Source organism: Agrilus planipennis, unplaced genomic scaffold, assembly GCF_000699045.2.
Source record: "Agrilus planipennis isolate EAB-ADULT unplaced genomic scaffold, Apla_2.0 scaffold283, whole genome shotgun sequence".
Classification (NCBI taxonomy): Eukaryota; Metazoa; Arthropoda; class Insecta; order Coleoptera; family Buprestidae; genus Agrilus; species Agrilus planipennis.
In genome coordinates this window covers 200,822-227,991 of record NW_020438960.1, presented here as the reverse complement: position 1 = coordinate 227,991, position 27,170 = coordinate 200,822, and the positions used below count along the sequence as shown (strand labels likewise).

Sequence of the window (27,170 nt, the reverse complement as noted above, 5' to 3'; positions counted from 1 at the left end):
TTATCCGGATATATTTTACAAAATGTAATGCATTTTATCTTATTCTAAAAATAATTATATATTCAGTGAGGTGCATTTATTGAGAAACTTTCATTAATTTATATAAAATTTATTTGTTTAACTTTTAGAATTCGTATTTTGCAATTTCTTGACAACAAAACGAACGTTTCCTTACTTGCTTTTTTTGTTGTAGCTTTTTTGATTTAAGATATACACCTATTACACGTAGAATAATTATTATTCATGTGCGGCACCTAGGTAGTACCATATAAAATAGTGCCTCAATAGGTAGCTATGATTACGAAATTTTTAAGTTTTACAATTACAATTGAACTACAAAGTACTGTAATTTTATCACAAAAACTTAATAAAGGTACATATCTTAAGAAAACCGAAGGAATCGACAACTTTTATTAGAAGGTTAGTATTGTTCGCCCTTAATAAATGACCTTGCTACAGGATGTCTTTAAGGGGGTGTAACGTACGCGGGTGTTGCTTGTTAGATTTTGGAAAGGTAAGAATGTGCCGAAATACTTACTTTGCCAACAGGAGTAATATTTTAAAACAAAGGATCGAGTTCTAGAGTTTACCTGTCAATATTATTATATTATTTGTCTGTTTTATTACTTTATGATGTAAAAATAGTATTTTTAAGAACATCTCTATTGTAAAATTTGCCATTTTTTACCTATTGCACTACAACCACCACCATTGACAGTAATGAATTAAAGTTTAATATTTTACTTGGTTTAAAGACATATTAAAAATAGTATTTGTATTTAAGAACGGTAATAAATAACTCGTAAAAAAAAAACGATACCATACGACTTTTCTAAAAGTCAATTATTCAATCGCAACTGAACTAGTATTAAAATTAGGTGTGAAAGGAAGTAGGTATTTCAATTAATTCAAAGAATAACATTTGTTGAATTTAATCACTACGATATGTCGCTTTATCTGTTTAAATAAGCAATTGCAAGCATGCAACTTTTTTACTTAAAACCAATACAAAACCAAAAACAGTCAAGATAGATCATAGGAAGACATACGAGGACAAACAAAGAAAAAAGTTTCTTTTATACAGATATGGACTAATTTATTTATGTTGGTAAAGAATTTTAATTATTTTGAAGTATATGAAGAAAAAAAGTTTGTTGAATCTTTGAAGGAGTACGTTCTGCTATCTGGTATTGATTATGAGAAACAGTTACAACTAATATGACCAAAACGTAAATGTGACTTCATAGTTGCGCCATCTTACAGCATTATAATTAGATTATTTAAGAATCGTATTTTTTGAATTAACAATAATTCGAGAGCCATCAGTAAAGGGCCGTAATTAACTTAACATCAAATTGAGATCGAAAAGTCGAATGGTTCTCTGGGCTATTTAATGCTAATAATCATGTGATCACGTTCATCTATTACTATTTTATATAGATGTTAATGTGGACAATATTTGTGCATTAATATTGCTATTATCTTTCTGAAATTATATTTTTAGTTGTGGAATTGTTGATAAATTATTTTTATTAAAAGAAAGTATTGTAATAATAAAGCAAAGCAGATGTTTGGATGTTTCGTACCGATTTTAAAAAAAAATTTGAATGCCATTCTTACAAGCATGTACCTACCTAAATTAAAATGATTTTTTTTTTGTAAATGTTTAAGATATTAATCTTATTGTAAGTAGATAACAGAAAGGTAGGTAGGCAGTGGTCGATTTTTGTGAAAAGTAACGTTGAACCAGTTAAATTTCTCTGCAGCTTTCTCTGTATACATTTCCCGTCTTAAAACCCTGCTTGGCTGCTCTCTCAACTCCCAGGGGACTTACACACCGCTCACGCATAATTTAGACGCGCGTGTAGAATGGACAAGCGTGTCCAGCAGTCCGCGTCCGTTGCTACTACTCAATCAATACCTAAGGCCTACAAGGACTACATTAGAGCTGACAAAGAGGAAAGCGCAAAATGTGACCTCTAATACCTAAAACACTACCAACGCTTTTTTCAAAAAAACTTTACGTCACCTTAACTTCGAACCAATCAAACTATTTACACGGTGGTCTCATATGTCATATGCACAACGCAAAAAAATCGTTTATGCCATTAACGAAAATAGACAAAGCGATGCAATTTAAAAATCTTTTTGGCCATAGATGACTGGTCTTCTTTCCGTATGAAAGAGTGCAACTATGGAATTACCGCTTATTTCATTCATAACACGTAATTGGAAGCTTCATTCCATTCTTTTGGATTTTGTTCTGGCGCATGATCAACAACATAGGTATCTACTAGCACACCAGTAGGAAAGCTATTTTTCAATAATAACATAAATAGCAATTTTACCTTGACGAACTGCAAAGTTTTATTCGTGACACATTGATTCTAAAAGTATACATTTCGTGTGTTTTGCACATATTTTAAGTTCGATTACTTAAAAACACTTGATTCAAAATTTGAAAACACAGAGAATAGGTTACTCAGTTAGACGCTAATGAAATGATTGAATAGGTAAATTTTCCAAACATCATTAAGAAAATATTCACAATCAACCAAGCGAAAAAGAATGACAAGTTTTGAACATTGGCGCATTGATTGATGATTGATGTCATAAAATGGTTAACTATTTGATTTTCCAAATTCTTGAAATGTACACAATTGTTTTTCTTGAACTTGATTGGATTTCAAATCAAGGCAAGTAAAGTAATTTGAAAATCAAGTTAAGTAAATCTCTATCTTTTCATCTTATTAGCCTATTACTGTTTAGTACTACATAGCAAGTGACTTTATAAATGAATGTGCAAAGGTGTTTTGATAAAACAATAAATCGGAAAACGAGTCTAGATCACTCGGTATTTTTTCAACCACCTATCGAGTTTAGTGTAAGAAAGATTATAATTTAGTTGAAAATATTTTTTTTCTAATTTTACTAGGTGTAGTACTTTTATGGTGAGTTTTCAAGGAATAAATATAAGTTTACTTGTAAAGAACCGTCTTTCATTAATACCTGTACGTTTACCTATGCATATAATAGGTTTACATGTATAAGTAAATGTTCATATATTATACCGAGATCATACATAGGTAGGTACTTTGTAGGTAGACATACGTATATAGGTACATATAATTAGAAAATTTTTAAAATCTTCATTCACATTTCCATTATTAGATATTATAAATAAGCAAGTGAAGTACAAGTAAGTGTACCTATTTTATAATATAATACATATGTATATGTTGTTGGTTGTTGAACACTTACTATACATTGCCGGACGAGAGGAAACATGGTATTGATCTTTGAGAGGGAAAGTATACATCCCCGCCCCGCAACCCCTAAGTACAAGTTCTAAGGCCGCTGGTCATTTTCATCATAGTCGACTCGTCTAACTTCTTTGCATATCATTAAAAACTTTAAAATCACAATAAACCGTCGCGCAAGTTTTTCTTAACGCAATAGAGAGTGAATCAGACAAATTTAAAGCCGGAAAAGTAGCTTGAACGTCTTTTTATCGAGGTGCCTAAAGTGTCTTGAAAAATATCCGATCAAATAATAGTCCTAGTTTCTCTTTAAGTTTAAAAAGCTCATATTTGTTTTTATCGAGTCCGATTATACTTGTAAATATTCAGCGAAATGGAACGAAGATTTTTGAGGATTCCAAATGCCTCTATTGTAAGTACATATATTTAATTATTTATAAAAGAGTTATTTTTAACGTTCGCAGATAATTTATTAATTCCGAAAAGGTTTTCGGAAATGAGCCAAAAAATTATTGCAGACGATGATATATTTTATAATGATATTGTTATTACATCCTATTGTGCCGATAGTCTTACGTTTGGGGATGGAAATCATTTTCTTTTATAATTTAACTCATTGGCAACTGTCAACCCGAAAACTCCGCCAATGAATTTTCATCCAACACGCGCCTTCCTCTGCTCCAGATCCAGAGAAAGTCCAGTGGTCCAAGTAAAGCGGCAGCATTAGTAAGCTACGGGAGTGAAAGTAAATTGGAAAGTAGGGAGCAACGGGCCGATAGGAGTGCTCTATCGATCTTGGCCACTGGGATGGTCTAGCGGACAAATATCTTGGACACGATCTTATGCATATGTAATATGAGATGGATGCTTTTGGCCTCATTTTAATTTTTCGGGACACTTTTCAAAATCCCTTTAACCTTCAAATTTTCTTTCGATTAATCTCAGCAGCCTTATTAATGGTAATATTTTTTGGGTTAGGTTATAAATATAATGTGACATTAGGCAGAAATTAACGTTTCATTAGAGGGTAGGTTCAAAATTTTTGTGAAAATGATAGAAGAAACTAATATTAAACAAGAGCTTAAAAAAAGTCCGGTATTATGGCAAAGACTGTCGAACGGTATTGCGATTCGGGACTTACAAGAAGAACAATTTCCTGTTGCTTTACATTTTCTTAAGGTTTATAAGTCATCTGCACATTTTTTGATATGAAAAGCATTTTAGGTATTTCATAAAGATACACCGAAACACTTGCAAGATATTTGTTTTTTAATATTATCTTCGAGTATGTGAAAGTTTAATTAATTATTTATTGAAACTATTTGCAAAAAAATAAATAAAACAGCGCATATCACATACTACCTGTGCGCATTAATTTAAAAGCAGGACTTAAAAAATTGTACATTAACCGCGTAAGTACACAAGGAGAAAGCAATTTCGTAATATTTTAGGAACATTATGTCCCTTGCGACGATTTTCTAGCAAAAATTGAAGTTAGTCGCAATCCCGCATCCGTAACTTCATTTCTCGAAAGAATCTTGTACCATTTGGAAAACAACTCATCGCTGATAGCAACACATGAAGGTTTTAAAAAGTTATATATATATATGACTATCATAAAAATAGATTATAACTTTNAATTCGGTAATCCTAAAAGCAATTCCTATTCCTTGCAGGACTAGGATCGGATCTGATACTTTCCGCCTTAGACGTTGCCAAATCTAAGAACATACCGATGTTTTTGGGCACCGTCACTGATTATAAAATTTTGAATTTGCTGCGAAAGTTAGGTTTTCAGGTAGTGCATACCTGTGCTTAATATTTGTTTATTTGAAAGAAAATTCCCAAAAAGGCTCGGTTGATTTTTAGATTTTATACGAAATTGACTATTCCGACTTCCAAGACGATGAAGGCAAGTATTTAATAAAATATTTAGAGGACACCAACTACACAATGTCCATTATGTTCGCTGTGGTGCCCCCGTTCCCAAAGAAACCTCTCCCGAAAAAAGAAGAACCGCCGGCCAAAGGCAAAGGAAAAGGCAAAGGAAAAGACAAAGGAAAAAAGAAGAAGTAGTTGAATTAAAGTTGATATATTTTTCACTTTATTATCTTAAATAAACATGTAGGTACTCATAATGTACACGTTGGCGAATTTGTGTAATAACTGGCTAGACTAATGCGCTTTCTGTACATCGTTTTTTCGCCTCTTTAAGGTTGGACAACCTATCTAACGGAGTAAGCTAACAGCTAATCTTCATAAATTAAGCGCACAGAAATGTATAACGCGTGTCGGTCCATTTCTACTGAACATACTGTAAATACGTACAATTTCTACCTATCATAAAGAAAGATGGCCATGTATTTTATTTTTCCGTACGTACTTTTCTAAACGTTGCAGTGTCAAAGTCGGTGTTTGAGATTTTTTAAATTTATAATTAAATTACCGTAAGTATACAAGATAGTTAGAGATGAGTAGAAGATTAAGAAAGGAACTCGAAGCAGCAAAGGAAATCAAACAAGATCAGGAGGAGGAAGAACATATATATCAAGTGAGAAAGGAACGAATCTTTGCTCCGGTGGTTTGGCAAATTCTTACAAACGGAATAAAGATACAAGATTTAAAAGAAGATAAATTTCAATTGGCTCTAGCAATGCTAGAGGTTTGATAGTATTATCTGATAATAACGTCACAAGCGTTTCGTACATTTTTTTGTTTTTATTTAGGAGCACTACTTACCCTCTGAAGATTTGGGTAGAAACGTTGACCTAATGCTCGACGAAACGTCTGTACAGTACAGCGTGAAGAGGCTCCAATATTATATAAAAGAGGGGTCGTCATTAATTGCAGTTACTGAGGGTGATTTTATGTAAAAAAAAAGGAAAAAAATGTTAAGATGGAATACATATGTCAATGTTTGCAATAGAGAAACAAGTACCTGTTCCTGTTCGAATCCGAATTACTGCCATTTTTAGTAACGGCCGACCAGTTTAGGACAAATGCATTGATGCACAATCATAAAAATTACTGAAACCATTAAGAAGTGTTAGTTGGCTAAATTAGTAGCGGGGCCGGCCGTTATAAAAAATTGCAGCTTCTCGAATTCCAACAGTCACAAAATTAAAACGTTTCAGATGGAGAAGTCGTTGGACTTTTAATACTGAGGACTGCAAAGAAAAACGAATTTGCCAGAGTTTTTAGTAGAGCACAAATAACCGAAGGCGAATCTCTCAAGAAATGTCTCCAAGTCAAAAATTATATTAACCGAAAAGTAGATGTTTACGAACACTTTAACGTCGATGCCTTTTTGAGATTTTATGCTGTTTGTATTGCACCGACGTACAGGAAAAAAGGTAACTTGTTGTATGCCTACTTAATTGGGGGAAGTACCTAGGTATATTATTCGTGCGTTTTACTAGTTTTTGCTACTTCCGATTGAAATTTATTGAATAACTGGGAAAAACAAACCTACTTGTAAAACGTGTATTAAATCTTAATTAAAGTTTCAATTGAATACATTTTAGCATTAGGTTTTACAATGATGAAATGTGGCGTCGATGTTGCAAGGTCGTTGAAAATGCCGGTAATTTTAGGAATATTTACAAACTTCAAACTTCAAAAATTAGCCAAGAGACTAGGAATGGAAGTAAACGAAAATAGTTTAGCATTACAAATATGTAAATATTTTACCAACACTTGACAATGCAGGTCATTAAAGAAGTGAACTATGTCGATTGGAGGGACGAGCAACATGAACTTATCTTTAGTGACCCGGGCCCAGGAAATTACACGATCGCATTGATGGCTTGCTACACACCCCCCGCTCCCATAAAACCACGCAAAATTCCCGAAAGGATTATTGAAATGGAGTTGGAAGAAGCAAAAAAGAAGAAAACTAGAATGGATAAACGTGCAGAACTTGTTAAAGCGGGACTATACACTAGAAATAACCTTCTCAAATAACACCACACCTTCATCCGAATAATGTCTATTTGTAATACATACAATACAAACGCATTATAAACAAATACACAGGTTTTCATTGTAGAAAAAATATTTTGCATCTCGATATTCTTTAACGTATCTAAGTACCTACAGTCCACTGTTAAAGTTCGTCGATACTTCTGGAACTTTTAAGATTCAAATAGGGGGAATTCTTCCTCCAAAATTGAACCCTTTCGTTATACATTTTTGTTTTCATCTTTAGCGTTTTGTCATTTTCGATGCTGTAATATTCCATCATGTCTTCTGATGTTGCTGGTAGCCATTTTTCATTGATATTCGCCTCTAATTTTTTGGGTGTTGGATTTCTTATAAGTAAAAGTAAGCTGTTTGAATTGTATATTACGATATTGTACTTTAGATTTTAGCGTACCTAGTTTTGGCGAAATTGACCCATAAATTAGACATAACTTCGGTCATTTGCTTATCGTTTTCGCTAGATTCCTTATGAAACAAAACGTCGCCAACCGGAAATAAATATTGTAATTCATCCGCATGACACGATCCTTAGGAAAATGCACAGGTACAATTATTTTAAAAAATATTTACGTTTTATTAATTTTTGTTTTATTAATAGTTTACCGTAATCTTGATCGGGATCGCCAAAAATCTCTGTATAACTAGAGGTACCCCTGTACCCGAACAAATATAAAAATACAGGACTTTTTAAGTATTTAATGTGCAGTCTTACAGCAGCGTCTGTACCATCCAGAAACCAAGCGTCTGTAAAGAGCTGCAATTTGTCCAAACATTAATTATCCGTATGTATGAATACATCGTAGTATAACGTGAGTACAACAAAGTTGAAATGAATTCGTTAATAACTCGTTCATAGATTTTTTGGAAAGACCTGATCAATTTTAATTTTAAATTGATTTAATATTTCTTACAACGTTTTTGTTCTCACTACGTGAAGAGTGTAACATTGCAACGCTAGCCCGTTGTATGAAGGTAAAAGGTAGGCCATTAGACGAAGAAAATACCTAAGTTTTATTTTGTTTGTTACACCCTTCTTTGTGTATAATGCAAGCACCTGTGGTAATAAAGCTGACGTTTTTACTCACGTTGGTCACGATTTCACGACAATGTTTCGGATTTTGAGTCTGAAAGTAAAAATGTTTTATTCGATGCGTAAGACGCTGCTTATCGCCCGGCAAATGATAATACAACAGACTGTACTGCAAAATGTCGTCGAATTTATCTTCGAATTCCTGCAGTAAGTGTTGATTTCCAAAAATACCTGAAAATACGTGGTAGGTACTTAAAAATCGAAAATATATTTATTTAATCGATATTTGAAAAGAGAATATCAAACTTGTGCAGTACCAGCCGACCTTAAGGCTCCATCGCCAGTATTTATCCCTGTTATCCACGGTACATCGGCCATTCTTCTGGATTTTATTATATCCAAAGGATGCTCGGATAAAAAAGCACCTTCTACGTTGGGTTCGATAACCGGTTTAAAGGGAATCATTGGATCGGTGTCCCATATCTGATGACGATTTTAAAAAATTAAAACTATTTTGTAAACAAATTTTAAGTTCTTGTTCAGCAATTTGCCGAATGAATGGCGATTTTGAACTTATTAGTTCCCAGTACGCCAAATGTACTTTCGGCATATCACCAACCAAACCGAACATCAAGTAACTAACGTACTTATACCGCCATGTAATAATAGTCCTTTAAATGGTATACATATCACGCACCAACAAGGGAAGAAAGTGCGGCATTCCCTACCGGGTATGAATTGCCACCTAAGCGGAAGATGAGGCCGCCAGGGGCTGCCGCACTTTCTTTCTGAGACCAGTATACGATTATTTTTGTGTCATACTCCTGTCCCGAAAGTACGATTTTCCTTGATTTCACGGACAATAAGATGTCTTCCCAGGAAGGAAGTATTTTAACATTCGCTCCGTGGAAATCCTTTTCTAATAATGAATGTTACATACCTACATGTAAGTCAACCAAAAAAACTAACTCCTCTAAAATTTCTTTAAGTTGCTGGCGATATATCTACTGTCAGTTACTGTACGTATATGCATTAAAAAACTTATTTGTGTACTAATCGTAAAACTATTCGAATTACTGTTAATTTTTCGTCTTGGGCGATGATGGTGTGACTGTCAATTTTACGTAAACATTCTACCATAGCGGTGCTGGGATTTTCAGGACAATTTAATAGCGAAGCCAATTTTCTAGAATTATTTTCGGTTTCGTTATGTCTAGATAAGGACCAGCTTGTAAAAGCATTTCCACTTTGGGATATGCCAGCGTAAAGGAGATCTTAAAAACAATATGAGTATTCCATAACTTTTTTTAACTAGGTTCACATGCTGTGTAATTGCATGTTAATTATCTTTCGAGTAAGTACCTTTAGTTAACGGTGACATCATCAGAAAGTGCGTGCTAGAACCACCCGCGGATTCACCGAACACCGTAATTTTGTTTGGATCACCTCCGAATTGTTGTATGTTCTCCTTTATCCATTTCAATGCTAAACTTTGGTCTTTCAATCCATTATTTCCGGGAACAATTTCATCCCCCGTCGATAGAAAACCGAGCGGACCTGGATATAAATTTTTATTCAACAATTTGGTGAAGGTGCCAGGTACTTTAACATCATGTTATAATATAAATTTAAATGTTACACTCGTGTTTCGCGAACTTCTCGTTGAACAAGAACAAGACAAGCCAAAAATTTCTCTCATCAACAGCAAGATTTCCTGTCACGAAGCAAGAATTCTTAAAAAATAGACAAAAACAAGCAAGTCTTCACGGTCAACTATAAAATGTGGACTACATGGTTTAAAGTAAATAAATTTAAAAAATAAAATTTAATTTAGAATAAACTACAATACATACTCGTAGTGTAAAGCGTGCAAAAATGTGTGCGTGCATATTTGGATTCTAGGATTTTATATATTTTCTTTCAAAATCCTTCTTTTACGAACCTAGACAAATCAGACTTGGGAATTCCCCAAGCCAGCAAGAACAAGAAATAGGAAAACAAAAGCAAGAAATTGACAAGGTAAGAAGGGAACTTGCAAGACAAGAAATCTTGCTCTATGTTATAAACTTATCGTTAAATATCTATGTACCTAATCTATAGTTTGGTACTACCAATACAATATCATTTTCGAGAAGGATATCAGGGCCGTAATATAACGAATTTCCGGCACAACAAAGCCACCCTCCGCCATGAATAAATACCATAACTGGAACCAGTTCCTCAGTTTTATTTGTTATCTGTAAATATATGTGTTTTTTACACTTTAGATAACTTTACTTTGAATATTGTTATATTTTAATAAAATTTGTCAATATTGCAAGGATGTTGAAGCATCTTTTAATACATCATCAAAGAACTGAAAAATATATTTATCAAAGGTCGTTTGTATTTTTTAGTCCTTCGATAGTTATATTACAATATGAATTATGAAATGTCTAACCTTTGGAGTATACACATTTAGATATAAACAATCTTCATTTCCTTCTATCAAGTCCGATCTGGTGTAAATATTTCTCTGGGGACAAACATCGTGATCTTTTGTAGCGTCTTTTATGCCGCTCCAGGACTTTACAGGTACAGGAGGCTAAGTTAAGATTGTTTTTGTTAGGCATCACTTTCGGCTTTAGCGATTTAAAAACGGAAATAATTATCGTAATTATCATGTGAACGCTTTTCATTCAAAGGACCCCTTTTTTCAATCGTCTTAGGAAATTTTAATAGGGATAAAGAAACGCAACTATCAACAGGTATGATTTTTTGACAAATTTGTACTCACTGTGTACGTAGTATTTAATACCTATTTATCGTACTTTAGAACCGACTATAAAAAAAGGAGACTTTCGATTCGATTTTTAGCAATCAATTTTCACCGTTCTTATGAAAGAAAAAAAGATCAATAATAAGTCGAATTCGACGAGCTGTGTTGCACACTGTAGGCGACGTTGTGCAACAATATTTTTTATTTTATGCATACTTAAATACATAGATTCAAATGCTTATGCATAAATGCGTAAGTCAGTTTTTCTTTTCAGAGAGCTAAGTATGTTAATGGAACTATTAACTTTAATTGGATTTCGATTAATTACGCAATAGAAAATTTACAACTTATAAGATTATGCGGTATAGTATACAACATCCTACGGAGGTTTAATAAGAATTGTCCTTAAGACAAACTTTTTGCTCCGATTCTCATGACCTATACCCATTTCTATGTGCGAGTTTGTTAAGGTATCCACTTGCACGGTATTATGAAATTTACTTGTTTTAATCTGACAAGGTAATTATTTGTTAATAAATACGCATGTAAATATGTATACTAATGCTGTAAGGAGTATAAGTAAAGTTTATATGTTTGAATGTATAGAAAATGTCCGAAACTTAGTCATCCGATTTCAAAAATTGTCCAATAAACACAATTACTTAGGATTGGGTTTAGAAATAAGCTTACAATGTCTCGTTAAAAAATATTTCTTATCGACTCTTAAATACTTTTTTTAAATTGGTATATGGATAATGACAACCACGAGTAAGTGATAGACTGTAGTTTTAATACGATATTAATTCCTTACGATTAACCAAAAAATTATACCTAACGTGCATTCTCTTTTTTGTTTTTTTTTTTTTTTTCGGTGTCCTGACTTAATAAGGGGTCAGTGAACAGAACACAAATCATAATTTACCTATTTGATTATTTAATTAATTATTTAAATAGATTTTATCAGTAATTCCTAAAATAAAAAAATTATTAACCAACTACACATATAAATACCTACTCTAAATCGTAAATCCCCAACAGGAGCTTCAGCGTAGGGAATGCTTAAGAAAGCCGAAAATGTTCTGCCCTGCTTGCTTTTCCATAATTTCCCTTCTATTTCTCCTTGTTTAACTGTTACTTTTACATTTGCTTTTGCGCAAAAAGCTACATAATAAATTAAGAAAATCACAAAATACCTTCTAATCGCGCAACACTTTATATTTTTATTCATTTTAAAACGCGTCTACTCGCATATCGCGTTATAACTTAATTAACACATGCTTCTTGTAGTTTCTATTACCTAGTGGTCAGTTAACAGCATTTTAATTAATATTAGGTAGTGGTAGTAGTATATTGCCTTGCAGAAAGGAAAATAATTCAAGGAGGGAGACTGAACTCAAATTTGCCTTGCTTAAAACTTTTCTTCTAACGAATTGCACAATTGCATTTTATAAGGAACCTTTACCTTTATAGACAAGTAATTTACTGAGGTGTAAAAGTAATGTACGAATATTAATTGGTGAAATAAATACAAAAACAGAAATACAAACAATACACAGGTACCTACCTACTTAAGATTAGCTTGTAACTAAAAATAAATTTACCATTTTCAAACCGGTAGATGGTAAATACGACTTGTTGTTTACATAAGTAGACAAAAAATATGTTAATTAAAAGAATATTGCCTAAATTAATTATTACTACATAATAACGTAAAAAGGTGCGACTTGTACAGATATCGTTTTAATATATGCTTATTATCAAATTTCACAAGCTTGATTGAAACTTCGGAGAGAAATAATAAGAATAACATCAAAAACAATTTTTATAATACGGGTTTATCGTAGCAGTGACGCTAAAGGTAGGGGGAAGAAAGGAAGGGTAGGAAAAGCTTCACAGTGATGGGGTAAGATGTGGAAGCCTCATTATGTCACTATGTAGATAGTATCCTAGTATTATTATGTAATATGCATCTACATCGTGATTTTTCACAACCATTTTAGACATTTCTGTCAATGATAGGGGACACAACCATTTTAGCAGTCTGTTTATATTTGTCAAAAACGTATTAGTCAAAAGCAAAATACTGATTAACATCAATGGCAGACTAACACATCTTTGAAAAACTGCTTTCAATTTGCAAAAAAAAAACAATATTTTCCTGTGTGCATTTTTTCCTCGAAATATTTGGTTATCAAATAGACGAACTATCAAATGGCAGACGATTTGTAATGGTACAAGTGTCTATATTATGTATAAAATATTTAGTTTCATCGCAACACAGACCACTCACAATGTTCTACAAATTAATCAATTTTTTTCACTCTGCTATTGTTTCCCTTCATTACTTAGTTATTAAATAGACTAAATATTGAATGGCAGACGATTTGTGATAGCGCAGTTTCAGTTTTATGTACAAATTTTTTACAACATTTACATATCGTTTAAAACAAACGAAACAATTTTTTTTAAGTGTGTTGTTTTCAATCAATATATGGGTATTAAACAGACAAAATATTGATATTTAAAGGTACTAAGTACTGTCAATATTTGTATTCAAAAGTTGCTTTACAATACCTATTCATGACAATTAACTGTACGAAAGGACAGTTTTTAAAGTGTTTGGTTGACCCAATACTTTTTCCATATTTGTAAGTTCAAGTGTATGTTTCTAAGAAGAATATAATAAATAAATTAGAACTTATTTAAAGCATTAGCCCCTTCAAAAAGTTCACCACAAATGTATTATATATGCCAATTCTCGAGAATGCTAAATAATTTTCCTTCAAGTCCTATCAGTACAGTACTGAAAAATTACTTTAATGTATCAGTTGGACTTGGCACAAAGCCCTCTTTTATTGCACTTATTACTTGTTTACTAGAAAATTTTTATTTTTTAAGCCCTTTACCGGCGATGTTTTTAACTGAAAAGCAACCGCAAATAAAATAAAAAATTTCATGATATTAAGTAAGTACTGATACGAGAGCATTATTAAAACAGTAAATTGTTTTTTTTTTAATTGTCATAGATATACTTTATTATACCTTGTATAAATACTTTCGTCAGAATTTTCTAAAGTAGGTAGGTACTTACATAATTTTTATGATATGCAATCAACGTTGTACGAATTTTAACAATACACCAAAACTTTATTTATCTTTATTTCCACAAAAAGTGTAGTTTTAATGGACAATAAATTATGCCTCGAAATAAACTTTAAGCAGTTGTATAAAAAATTATCTTCGTAAGTTTGATAATTTTTTTTCCTCGATAGAGAAACTAACCATTCCAACTGTACATTCAGTAACAGAGGGTGAACTTTGTATGCTGCTTAATACGAGGGTGGATTGATAAGTTTCCGGCCTAACCAAGAGATGACGCCACTAGGCCTACCTTGAGGTGACATTCTATAGTACCATCCTTGGATAGCTTGTAGCTATAGTTTCAGCCCGATCTCCTTGCTAGTGTAGGTTTGACAGCACGCTGAACAAGACGCCTCTGTGGTTTTCGTAAAAATGGAAAAGCAGGAAAATCGTGCTGTCATCAAATACTTTTATTTGAAGGGGTTAACGCCGAAGGAAATTAAAAAAGAGATGGACTCAACACTGGGGACATCCTCCCCGTCATATTCAACCGTTAAGCAGTGGGTTTCCGAGTTTAAAAAGGGTCGTGTGAGCACCTCTGATGGGCCTCGCTCAGGACGCCCCGTTGAGGTCACAACTCCAGATATGATCGAAAAAATTCATCAAATAGTGCTGGGAGACCGCAGATTGAAAGTGCGTGAGATAGCTGAGACCTGTAAGATGTCATATGAACGTGTGCAACATATTTTGCACCAACATTTGCATATGGAAAAGCTCTGTGCAAGATGGGTGCCGCGTTTGCTAACAGTCGACCAAAAATTGATTCGAAAAAACATTTCTACCGCAAATTTGTCATTGTATAAGCGTAATCCAAGCGAATTTTTGCGTCGATTCGTAACCGTTGACGAAACGTGGGTCCACCACTACACTCCTGAAACCAAAGAACAGTCTAAACAGTGGATTGGACCAGGGGAACCAACTCCAAAGAAGGCAAAAACAATTTTTTCGGCGAACAAGGTTATGGCTACTGTTTTTTGGGATGCAAGAGGTATTATATACATTGATTACCTTGCAAAGGGTAATACTATCACTGGTCAATACTACGCAGACTTATTGCAACGTTTGAGCCACGAGGTGAAAATTAAACGACCTCATCTGGCGAAGAAAAAAATCTTGTTTCATCACGATAACGCACCAGCGCACACGTCAATCGTTGCGACGGCTAAAATCAACGATCTAAAGTTTGAATTGATGCCGCACCCTCCTTACTCTCCAGACCTAGCCCCGAGTGACTATTTTCTGTTCCCTAATCTCAAAAAATGGCTTGGCGGTAAGAGATTTGCGGACAATGAAGAAGTAATCGAAGCTGTAAATGGTTATTTTGAGGAGCTTGACGAATCAGTCTATAGAGATGGCATTAATAGACTGGAACACCGCTATGAGAAATGTATCAGCCTTGGAGGAGATTATGTTGAGAAATAAAAAAAAAAAATTTTTAAAAACCTTGTTTTTCTTGGTCAGGCCGGAAACTTATCAATCCACCCTCGTATACACGCTATTTTCCGGTTGTAACTATTTAATATGGGGCAGTACTACTAAAGTTAGAATACACATTCAAACTTCAATATAATATATGTTAACTGTACAATATCTTTTATTAACAATTTTTTTATCATAGGTTTTACAACCCTTGAAAACAGTATTTTCTGTAATCGTTCGCAGCATTTTGTGCTGAATTTCGTCCAGTCGGCAAGTTTTTTAAGGTATTCGCTACTAACTTATATTAGTTTTTGTATAAAATAGAGAAAAGTATGTACTTGTTTTTAGTCTATATAAATAAAATGGCAATTATTTATTTATACATATATGTATTCACGTTCGTAACATAGTTCTATCTAGTTGAAAAATGTCAAAGGTTTTTAGGGTTCTTGATAAACAGCTTCTACTTACTGTCTAGGAAAATTCCAAGACTATTAACACAAATTTAGAAGGATTAAGTTTCTTACAAAGGTTAAGTTTTTCTTTGTTTCACACAATGTTATTTTATATACCTATGTATTTTTTCAATACAATATATATAGATACATTCACATGCATGATAAATAAACTGTACCATAAATGAGTACGCACATATTAAACGAAATATTTAAAAGTCTTTAGTAATCAGTTTCCACAAAAAGCACGTTGATTTTTACTGAACGTTTTATCTTATTGTTAAACAAAACCCAGCGCAACAATCTTATTACTTACTACTTGAGTAATTCAGTGATCTTTACAAAGGAATTAAGCGGTGGGGAAATTGCTTCGTTTTATTCTACAGTGTTTTTAGTATCTACCTACTGGGGTACATACAAACATACATCATACGTAAATAAAATTATGAGCTGAAAAGTGGAAGTATCATCATCGCACGACGAAGACGGACGTTTTCATTATTTGATAGTATGTTTTACAACAGTGGTAAAACTTTTTAATTCCACGGTTATTACTGATAAAAATTAAAAAGTGCTTGTTGTCATCCAGAAAACTAATGGGTATAATCTTTTAACGGAACATTTTTTTATCATTGACGCGAAACTTCGTGTAAATACCTATGTCAGTTTTTCATTTGCAGTATTCGTATTTTAAAAAGAGAAAGTGAAGGTTACAAATATGACAGTAATAAAACGGTAAGTGACCACAGTCGCAGCGTTAAATATTAACAGTAATACTAAATTTGTTTTAAAAATTATAATTGTGTTTTTGAATCGATTTTAAATTACTTTTAGAATTTTCGAAAATACAGCGTATGCATATTTCTCATTCAGCGATTAAGTATAATCATCAGAATTATGGTCAAATACCCAATTAATAGTCCGTTCATTACCTATAACGACTATTATGAAAATAAAAAAATAAATTAAATAACAGTTTTATGTGTTGAAAAATACTTATAGTAGATGATAATGATTAATTTGTGCAACAGAATCGAAAAAGAAGATGCAGATGGTGACCAGTTGAAAATAAATTTAAGGACCGCAATTCCGCAAATCCTGGCCGTGTCAGTTAAAAATGTACTTTTAATTGGATTCGGAATGACTTTGGGAATTCCAACGGTGCTGATTCCTAATCTTTCCGAAGATAACACCGAGGAAGAATTATCGCTAAATTCCGATCAACTTTCCTGGATCAGTAAGTCCATATTAATTTGTTTACTTGATGCAACGGAAATCATCTATACATTGTTTGTATAATTTTGATATGATATTTAATTCATTGTAGACAATAACACGCTCTATAGAAAATACTGACAAGAACATAATTTTTCTTATCAGTTATTGCTCCTTTGACTCGTTAGATGTTTATGTATTTTATTAGGTTCGCTGAATTTGATATGCGTGCCTATTGGTTGTTTATTGTCTGGTTACACGACAACAACAATAGGAAGGAAGAGAACCATGCAGTTCGTAAACATTCCCTTTTTTATATCCTGGCTGATTTTTTATTTTTCTCGACAAGTTTGGCACATTTACCTCGCTCTATGTTTGACGGGAATTGGTGGAGGACTTCTCGAAGCTCCCGTAAGTCTATACGTAGTATTTACATTGTAAACCGGGAAATCGTTGAAGCTTCCGATTCGTGTCCTGGCCCACCCCGAACATTTTTACTTTACCCGACACCTTTAACGTAAAATGCAAATACGTAAGCATTGAACTTTACATAACCCAAGACGCTTTGCTTAATGGAAAACTACGCGACGTTTTTATTTCATCATCATAAGTCAGTCCAAAACTGGTTCGACACGCACCTCCACTCTTTTCTACCCTGAGCTATTCCCCAAAACTAAAACAACCCATATCCTTAACTATTTGCGAACCGTAATCTAATCTAGGTCTACCTCTACTCCTCCGAACTCCCGTTTCTGCCTCTAATATGTTTCTGACTAGACCTTCATGCCTGAGAAGGTGTCCTACTAACCTATCTCTCCTATTTCTTATCGACTTCCGTAGAGTCCTCTGTTCTCCTATTCTTTATAATACCTTTTTATTTGTAACCTTCTCTATCCACGGTATCCTCATCATTCGCCTGTAACACCACATTTCCAACGCTTCTAACCTTTTCTTTTCCACCGCGCCCACTTGTCCATATTTCGCACCCGTTTTTAATGATGCAAAAATATCCACATCGAGGCTTTTGCGATTTTTTCTGTTTAGGTTTTGACATACGTGGCTGAGGTAACACAGCCCCACTTGCGAGGACTTCTGTCAGCAACTAGCACGTTTTCGATTATTTTGGGTACCCTTATAGAGTTTATACTGGCTACGTTTCTGTCCTGGAGGATGGTAAGTTTGACTAGCTGTGTGGTCCCTATAATTGCGTTTTTCTCGTTATTTACAATTCCCGAAAGTCCTTATTGGTTAATTATGAAATCGCGAATGGAAGAAGCTCAGTTAAGCCTTGCATGGCTTCGTGGTTGGACAAAAAAGGAAAACGTACAAAATGAATTCATTGATCTGTGCAAAGTTGCAGCGAACGTACAGACAGAACTTACCAGTAAAGAGAAATTAAAAAATTATACCAAAAAGAATTTTATCTGGCCCTTTGCTATAGTGAGTTTTGTGTTTTTCGTGGAACATTTTTCGGGGATGACCACATTACAGACTTATGCGGTACAAATTTTTTCTTCTTTGCGTTCACCAATTGACGCGTATTATGCGACGGTTTTTCTTGGTATTGGTGAGCTTACAGGGTGTGTGGTGTGTGTAGTTTTTATTCATTATGTCGGTAAGAGAGTACTTACGTTTATATCATTAATAGGCAATTGTGTTTGCCTTGCCGTTATCGGAGTTTACGCACATTATTATAATTTAAATTCACTCGTTTCGTCAAGAAATTCAACCGATGATAATTCAACAACTGCTGCTGCAGTCGCGCACAACGAACAATTAGTTGTTGCTTATGATTGGATACCGACAACTTTGTTAATTCTTTCCGCGTTTCTAACGCATACTGGAATAAGGATTCTTCCCTGGATCCTAACAGGAGAGGTTTACGCAAAAGAAACGAGAGCGACAGCATCAGGATTGTCCAGCGCTGTTGGATATATTTTCGGTTTTCTCGCTAACAAATTGTTTTTAATTATGGTTTCAGGAATGACTCTTCCCGGTTCGTTTTGGTTTAATTGTGCTTTTTGTTTTATATGTACCATTATATTGTATTTTGTACTCCCAGAAACCGAAGGAAAATTACTTCACGAAATTACAAATCATTTTAACGGCGTTTCCAAGTTAGATAATAAGGTTTACAGAAAAAATAAATCACAATTAAGGGCACATGTAAATAATGGCTTTACTAAAGATGAAGAATTAAATCTAGAAAGTAAATTNATAGAAAAGACGAGGCCTTGAAAAAATCATTGCTAAAAACGATCGCAATTAACATTTAAGTATTTATTTCCAAATTGTAAATCAAAAACTTTATCGTGTTTGCTGGTAAAGTATCCATAATAAGTACGAGCTCCAATTAACACGAAGTTGAAATCTCATGGACAAATAGTCATGAGTTTGCGTAAATGATATAGGGTCAAACAGAGGTCGAAAGCTGTCGGTACTTGGCGTATTTGATGGTCGTAGAAGAGAAAAAGATAAGCGCATTTTTTCAGAAATACCGAAGGGTTGAAATATTTTTAACAAATCAAACTTATAATATAATGACTTGGGATCGTGAAAAATACTCTATAAATAATAAAATAACTAAATACCTAAATATAAATTTGAACGGTTCCAACTAGTTTAACTTTTAATGCTAAAGTTTAATTTCAGGCAGGTGCTGCCACCTAAGAGCAATATTCACAAGTTTATTTTTAGGTAACTGTAATTTAAACTCTTTTCTAAAACATAACCTATAAACTTAACGTCAATTATTGTGTAGTACACAGCTTCTTGTAGAGTATTTGTTTATTAAATTAATAATAAAAGAAAAGAGAAAAAGATATGGCTCAACCTATATTATCGAAAGCTGAAGCTGAGCTTTATGATCGGCAAATAAGATTGTGGGGCATAGAATCACAAGAGAAGTACGAGGGCAATAATTACAAACCGGCTTTCCAAAAATGTTACTTCAAATATTTATGTAAATTATTAATTATTTTAGATTAAGAGCCGCTAATATACTGTTAATTGGCGTACAAGGGTTAGGATCAGAAATTGCAAAGAACATACTACTTTGTGGTATAAATTCCTTGACTATATTAGATGATGCAACTGTAACCGAAGAAAAAATCACTAAGAACTTTTTGTTAGACAGGAATAGTATTGGAAAAAATGTATGTAGATATAATAAATAATGTAGTTGTAAAAACTGACCTGGGAAATTACATTTACAGATGGCACAGTCAGTATTGCTAAAGGCTCAGTCTCTCAATCCACTCGTAAAAATTGTTGTTGATACCAACAACATTTCAGTTAAACAGAAAGAGTACTTTGACAGCTTTACAATGATTGTTGCCACTGATTTGAAATCGGAGGATATATTAAAACTGGACAATATATGCAGAGAAAAGAAGATAAAGTTTATTTGTGGGAATGTCTATGGCATGTTTGGTTATTCAATTTTAGATTTACAAGAGCATGAGTTTTTAGAGTGAGTATTGTTGGGAAAATATAATTTATAGCCAAACAAATTGATGTTAATCTTACTTTTACAGGGAGAAAGTTTCCTTACCACCTAAAAAGAGAACTCATGAAGGTAAACCACTAGCACAATCTTTGGAAAAAATTATAACAAAGGTGCAACGTAAAATTGTTTATCCAAACTTGAAGCAAGTATTAGTACCTACTGTGCCAGTATCCCCCAAAAAAACATTAAAAAGACGAAACATTCTCTACTATTTAGTTTTAGGTAAACAATTATAATAGAAAAAAGAATGATATTTGCTAATTTACTAATTCTTCTAGTTTTGAATGAATTTCGCGATGCAGTGGGGAGATACCCGTTATACACAGAGCGAAAAGAAGATTTGAAAAAGTTAAAAGAACTAAAAGATTCAGTTGCTAAACGATTTGAATTGAATTCGGAGAAATTTAATGACAATTTGTTAAACGTAATTTTCGGGGAAATTCCGCCAATATGCTCCATTCTGGGGGGAATAATAGCTCAAGAAGTTATAAAGGCTGTTTCCTGTAAAGAAGTTCCCGTTCATAATTTATTTTTACTTGATCCTTACACATTTTCCGGTTCTGAAGAACTGATTTGTCATTGAACGTTGCAATTTTCTTTCTACTTTTATACCTAAGTTTTGTATAAGTTTGAATCAACGAGTTTTCAAGTTTGTATTTCCTTTTTTGTAATAAATGTCTGATACTTTTTTGTTAGTTTTGTTTTCGTTGCGCTAATTATAGAAGCCGTGACTACTAGTCTAGTTATAGTTAATCAATCTATATACTTAATAGCCATCTAGCCATCCGAAAGTAATGTTTCTGTAGTGGTAAATATGTAATAAAATGTATTTTCGTAAAATTTTTCCTCAAAAAATCGAGTTCGTGTATAGATAGCTAAAGTGTGTAGCTTTTGAAGATGCCTAAGTAAGCTGAAACAATATTGTTAAGTAGCGTCTTAATTAATTAATTCCTGAAATTCTTATTTTTTAATAATCGACCTAAGAGGTAAAAATATTGGGTTCTGCTTTAATTAAACGCCGCTCTAATAATTTTAGTGGAAAAGGCGCTCAGTAAGTAAACGTTTGATTAAATCATTTTTAAAATTAGGCCAAGGCATTTTCACCACAATGTTAGGTTTCTAAGTAATCTCGATTTCACTTAATAGTAAAATATTTTCTGTTCTGAGTTGTAAATGGACCATTGATCGTGAAAATGTTAATAACGCATTGAGATAAGCGAAAGTGATGTAAGTAATTAAAGAAATTTTTCCTTTACAATGCATAGATAAGGTTTCGTCAATAGAAAAGACACCGAAAAAAAGTTTCATCGACGTCGACAACGCAATAAATCTAAAAATAATCGGCGTCGTTGGCAGCGTCCCGGTGCAGTTGTCTTTCAGAGGTCAATTAGTTGCCGTTTTAAAATCGGTTCCGAATTATATAAATTAACATTTACCTATAACAATTTTTAAAATTCTTTTCGTTGCGCCGATCTCTTCCGTTATCTGCAAAGTTTATTTTTGAAAAACTATCGATGGATCACGATGACGACGAGGAAGTTGGCTTCATTGCCGAAAGTCACTACCTGAAAAGTCGGGACGCCCAACAAGCCATAAAACTTCTTCAGGTACCACGTACCGAAAGAGATCCCAGCATTTCCTCGAGTGTTAGTGAATTGGATGTACCCATTTACTCGCAAGAGAACTTAACCACACGACCGGTCAGAGATATACAGGGGGTAAGTTCATAACCGGCATGAATTACATGACTTAAGACATTACATTTTCTTATACATTAATACCATCTTTAAAATCTTTCATTTGCTTCTCATCTAACATTTAAATACAAAAAATTGTAATAGATAATTGGCCTATATTTTCAATTTTTTTTCATTTACACACCAATAGGTACTGCCTGTTAAATTATTTTTATATATACCCTAATATTAGTTTGATGTAAATTCATATAATTCATGGAAAACTGATAAAGAAATAATATTTAGAAGACGAAATTTCGAAAAAAAAAATTATTAAGCACCTACCAACATACCACATAATAATTGTATATATATATATATATATATTTATTACATCAATTTGTTTTTGAATTTTACATTCCACATCACATATTGTACATACGTACCTTAATCTATTTAAAATTGAACTTGGCTGAGATTGTTTGTTTTTTAAGTTGATGACGCTTTACTTTTGTTTTACAAATAGCTCAATCTTAACATTTTGCGTAAAAGTTATAGGTGCTTACGTATTACATAAGGTGATATTCTCTATTTCTTTTTCAATTTTATGACTCACAATCGTTAAAGAAACGATAGCAAAACTTTCCGGTATCTTGACAATTTTTAGAGTATTCCCAATAGGTACATATTTTACGATTAGTACGTAACATACCTACAACACACCCGCAGTTCTGTCCAATAGGAGCGCAGCTCGTGGTCCAAATTTATATTGATCTATTTTATGACGAGAATAGAAAAGACGAGGCCTTGAAAAAATCATTGCTAAAAACGATCGCAATTAACATTTAAGTATTTATTTCCAAATTGTAAATCAAAAACTTTATCGTGTTTGCTGGTAAAGTATCCATAATAAGTACGAGCTCCAATTAACACGAAGTTGAAATCTCATGGACAAATAGTCATGAGTTTGCGTAAATGATATAGGGTCAAACAGAGGTCGAAAGCTGTCGGTACTTGGCGTATTTGATGGTCGTAGAAGAGAAAAAGATAAGCGCATTTTTTCAGAAATACCGAAGGGTTGAAATATTTTTAACAAATCAAACAGTTGCGTTTTTTTAATAAGTACATACGTTTCTTCTTAAGGTTTGTGTTAATTTAAATAAATTGGTATATGTATGTGTGTAGTTAGTTGTAAAATATGTAGTAAATAGCAATCCTTTTTTTTTCTGACCGATTGAAATTATTATTATTGTTGTTTTTGTAAATATTTGAGCACGTCCGGTTTTTTTTAATATACCTGTTGTTTACTAATTTTATTTTTTGGTAATTGTTACAACTTAAGTCTAGAACTAGCAAATGCAACAAGTTGAAAATGCATTTTAACGCTTTTAGTCGTTTTAAATCATTGCAAATTTAATAGAAATCTGCAATTCTTTAATAAATTCTTATTTATTTTCATGCAATTCTTATTAGAAATGGACGAACAGGTAAGAAAGTGTGGAATGATTAATAAACAAATTACATTCCCTTTTTTTATGCATGGGAAGAGCGAATGCAAAATATGTATTAAAGTTTTTTAACATACTACAACACCAAGGCAGTATTTTGTTTTTAGATACCTACAGAGTAGAATGAACGAAAATTGTTCTATTAATGGACCTTAATTACTTATATTGGTTTAAATTGAAGTGAAATTTCGTGTTAGAATCGTAACTTACGCTGTAAACACTATAATAGTGGCAGTGACAAAGCTGAGGGTCAATTTTATCAACAAATTTATTGCTGTTAGCTATTGTTCGAAACGTTTAAAGAATATCTTCTCCAATTTACTACTATTATACCTAGTGGTTTTTTAATTACATAAAATAGCTGCTGCTCTTTTATTTTTTACGCCAATCTCATGTAGGACAAAGTAAGGAAAATTAAAAATGCGTACAGTATGCCTGCACATACAGTATATGTATACATATAGACTACCGTTACTTTTTAATACTTAAACACATAGGTATGTGTATAATAACTATTTTAAATGCAAGCAGCGTCGTAAAGGATCAGAGCAAGAAAGCTCAGAAGTGTCCCTTTCAAGGGTTGCAATAGATACGGTAAGTTTATACTATTGCACACAAGACTTAAAGAAACAGCTTTAAAACAAGTGCCAATTAAACCAATACTAAAAAAATGAACTTTAGGATCCTTTAGTAGATGGTAACAGAGCTTACAATATCACGTAGGAATTTCGTACAAGAACTCGCACAAATTCAACTTGTACGTAGTCAGTTACTAGGATTTATTTTTGTATTCTATCTACCTGCAGTCTCCCTTAAAATACCTGCACAAGTCTGTAGATACTTATCTACCTACTATTTCATATTTCAGAAACGTTAGTAGGAGGAGTTATTTTTAGCAAAGTTCAGAAGGGAAAAATTTCGAAAATACCATAAATCTAATAGGATCTGTACAGCTATATTATGTAGGCATAATATTTTAAATAGGAGCTTGGAGCGTTAACTTTTCTATCTGATTTAAGAAGTACAAATGACTTAAGTATGCACGAGAAACCAAACAATAATAGCAATATGATAATAATACTTTTTGTTACACATTAAAATGTGCGTGAACATATGTAGTTAATGACCATGATCTGAGAGAGGCTCTCTGTCACCACCATTTGGCTCTCTTTCTGTCTCTTTGTTCGTCCTTACATGATCCAAATATCCCGGTTGGTTTGCATTCAATAAGTCGTAAGCACAGTATTCGTAATTCGTAATGGTATTGCACTAACCAACACATAATCGCAAAAAGTGTACGTTTATGACGGTTACAGACGAGAAAGAATAAAAGTTTCAAACCAGTTCCATCACCATTAGCCGTCGTCTATCCGCCCTTCGGTTTTCAGGAAGAGAAAGAAAAATTACAGTTCAACTTCTCTTCTTGGTCCGTTTCCTCTTTGGCTGTTTGGCATACACGGTGGTAGTTTTTGTAAAATGGTTCGGTGAAAAACGCAATTTTCAAATTTTGTATTAGTTATATAAAAAATCAGTGTTGCATACAAGTGAGTCCAATACACATATAANTATTTTAAATGCAAGCAGCGTCGTAAAGGATCAGAGCAAGAAAGCTCAGAAGTGTCCCTTTCAAGGGTTGCAATAGATACGGTAAGTTTATACTATTGCACACAAGACTTAAAGAAACAGCTTTAAAACAAGTGCCAATTAAACCAATACTAAAAAAATGAACTTTAGGATCCTTTAGTAGATGGTAACAGAGCTTACAATATCACGTAGGAATTTCGTACAAGAACTCGCACAAATTCAACTTGTACGTAGTCAGTTACTAGGATTTATTTTTGTATTCTATCTACCTGCAGTCTCCCTTAAAATACCTGCACAAGTCTGTAGATACTTATCTACCTACTATTTCATATTTCAGAAACGTTAGTAGGAGGAGTTATTTTTAGCAAAGTTCAGAAGGGAAAAATTTCGAAAATACCATAAATCTAATAGGATCTGTACAGCTATATTATGTAGGCATAATATTTTAAATAGGAGCTTGGAGCGTTAACTTTTCTATCTGATTTAAGAAGTACAAATGACTTAAGTATGCACGAGAAACCAAACAATAATAGCAATATGATAATAATACTTTTTGTTACACATTAAAATGTGCGTGAACATATGTAGTTAATGACCATGATCTGAGAGAGGCTCTCTGTCACCACCATTTGGCTCTCTTTCTGTCTCTTTGTTCGTCCTTACATGATCCAAATATCCCGGTTGGTTTGCATTCAATAAGTCGTAAGCACAGTATTCGTAATTCGTAATGGTATTGCACTAACCAACACATAATCGCAAAAAGTGTACGTTTATGACGGTTACAGACGAGAAAGAATAAAAGTTTCAAACCAGTTCCATCACCATTAGCCGTCGTCTATCCGCCCTTCGGTTTTCAGGAAGAGAAAGAAAAATTACAGTTCAACTTCTCTTCTTGGTCCGTTTCCTCTTTGGCTGTTTGGCATACACGGTGGTAGTTTTTGTAAAATGGTTCGGTGAAAAACGCAATTTTCAAATTTTGTATTAGTTATATAAAAAATCAGTGTTGCATACAAGTGAGTCCAATACACATATAAGTAGCATCAGACAATTAACATACTCATAAATAAAAGAAATAGTTACTGGTTTTCGTCATCTAACCGTATTAAACCGATCACAAACCAGTGCAATTTCTACGATTGAAAATGTGTGAACGGGCCAAGTCTAATAAGGTTCGTAAGTAGGTTAAACAGTTTTTTTTAAATTACTCTTAAAAGTTGTTCCCATAAGCGGGTGCATCAACAATTGCGATTAAAAGTTTCTTTAATTTTTTTGGAATTATTTCCAAAACAGGAAATGAAACATTTGTGGGTGGGTGCTAGTTACTATCACACAATTATTTAGTTAGTAATTTATTTGATCTGGGTGCGTAATCTAGTAACGTTATCATTTTCACGTTAAAATCAATGTCAACTTTCTGTTTTTTACACCCATTTGATCACGACATTGTAGATGACGAATATTGATTTACATTTGTCATTGAAATTATACATTTAAAGTAGGAATTGGAAATTTTGAAGTCTATTTATACGGAAAAAAGTGTTTGTAATTACTGTATGTATATATACACTAGGTGATAGCTTATATTGTTGGCAAAAAAAAGAAGAATCATTCTAATTTTCATTTGCAGTATATCCA

General features: G+C 33.1%; 5 protein-coding genes across 9 annotated transcripts in view; 4 read left to right on the top strand and 1 right to left on the bottom strand.

The window, feature by feature from the left end:
• The first annotated feature begins 4,920 nt into the window (after positions 1-4,920).
• Positions 4,921-7,237, top strand: LOC112904626. Of its 3 annotated transcripts, none has more exons than XM_025975150.1 (6): positions 4,921-5,058; positions 5,130-5,922; positions 5,987-6,119; positions 6,395-6,613; positions 6,854-6,906; positions 6,969-7,237. In XM_025975150.1, exons 2-6 carry the CDS (start codon positions 5,731-5,733, stop codon positions 7,221-7,223), a joined length of 852 nt encoding a protein of 283 aa, XP_025830935.1. In that variant the 5' UTR covers positions 4,921-5,058; positions 5,130-5,730; the 3' UTR covers positions 7,224-7,237. The 3 variants fall into 3 exon arrangements, with proteins under 3 accessions (XP_025830935.1, XP_025830933.1, XP_025830934.1); XM_025975148.1 differs by having other exon boundaries at positions 6,785-6,906; XM_025975149.1 differs by having other exon boundaries at positions 5,113-5,922; positions 6,785-6,906.
• A 40-nt stretch (positions 7,238-7,277) lies between these two features.
• LOC108742208 (venom carboxylesterase-6-like) lies at positions 7,278-12,563 on the bottom strand. Its single transcript, XM_025975146.1, has 10 exons — positions 12,045-12,563; positions 10,712-10,855; positions 10,361-10,508; positions 9,634-9,828; positions 9,349-9,545; positions 8,589-8,754; positions 8,327-8,502; positions 7,845-7,995; positions 7,636-7,768; positions 7,278-7,570 (listed from the first exon to the last, which is right to left on the bottom strand). Exons 1-10 carry the CDS (start codon positions 12,255-12,257, stop codon positions 7,366-7,368), a joined length of 1,728 nt encoding a protein of 575 aa, XP_025830931.1. The 5' UTR covers positions 12,258-12,563; the 3' UTR covers positions 7,278-7,365.
• Positions 12,564-16,370: 3,807 nt separating this feature from the next.
• LOC108742170 (facilitated trehalose transporter Tret1) lies at positions 16,371-19,497 on the top strand. The gene is made up of 5 exons (XM_018477225.2): positions 16,371-16,644; positions 16,725-16,779; positions 17,076-17,281; positions 17,468-17,670; positions 18,304-19,497. Exons 2-5 carry the CDS (start codon positions 16,763-16,765, stop codon positions 19,495-19,497), a joined length of 1,620 nt encoding a protein of 539 aa, XP_018332727.2. The 5' UTR covers positions 16,371-16,644; positions 16,725-16,762.
• A 471-nt stretch (positions 19,498-19,968) lies between these two features.
• LOC108742206 (SUMO-activating enzyme subunit 1) lies at positions 19,969-21,455 on the top strand. Its single transcript, XM_018477290.2, has 5 exons — positions 19,969-20,165; positions 20,243-20,414; positions 20,475-20,731; positions 20,796-20,989; positions 21,046-21,455. The coding sequence occupies exons 1-5, from the start codon at positions 20,083-20,085 to the stop codon at positions 21,348-21,350; spliced, it is 1,011 nt and encodes a 336-aa protein (XP_018332792.1). The 5' UTR covers positions 19,969-20,082; the 3' UTR covers positions 21,351-21,455.
• An 88-nt stretch (positions 21,456-21,543) lies between these two features.
• LOC108742204 (solute carrier family 2, facilitated glucose transporter member 1) overlaps positions 21,544-27,170 on the top strand; it is a 19,301-nt gene continuing 13,674 nt past the window's right edge. Inside the window, exons 1-2 of one of the 3 annotated variants that reach the window (XM_018477287.1) lie at positions 21,544-21,818; positions 22,033-22,485. In XM_018477287.1, coding sequence (XP_018332789.1) covers positions 22,282-22,485 — 204 coding nt within the window. In that variant the 5' untranslated portion in view covers positions 21,544-21,818; positions 22,033-22,281. Of the gene's footprint in view, positions 21,819-22,032; positions 22,486-26,198; positions 26,705-27,170 lie in introns of those variants that run through there. The other 2 variants (XM_018477286.2, XM_025975147.1) reach the window with 2 other exon arrangements.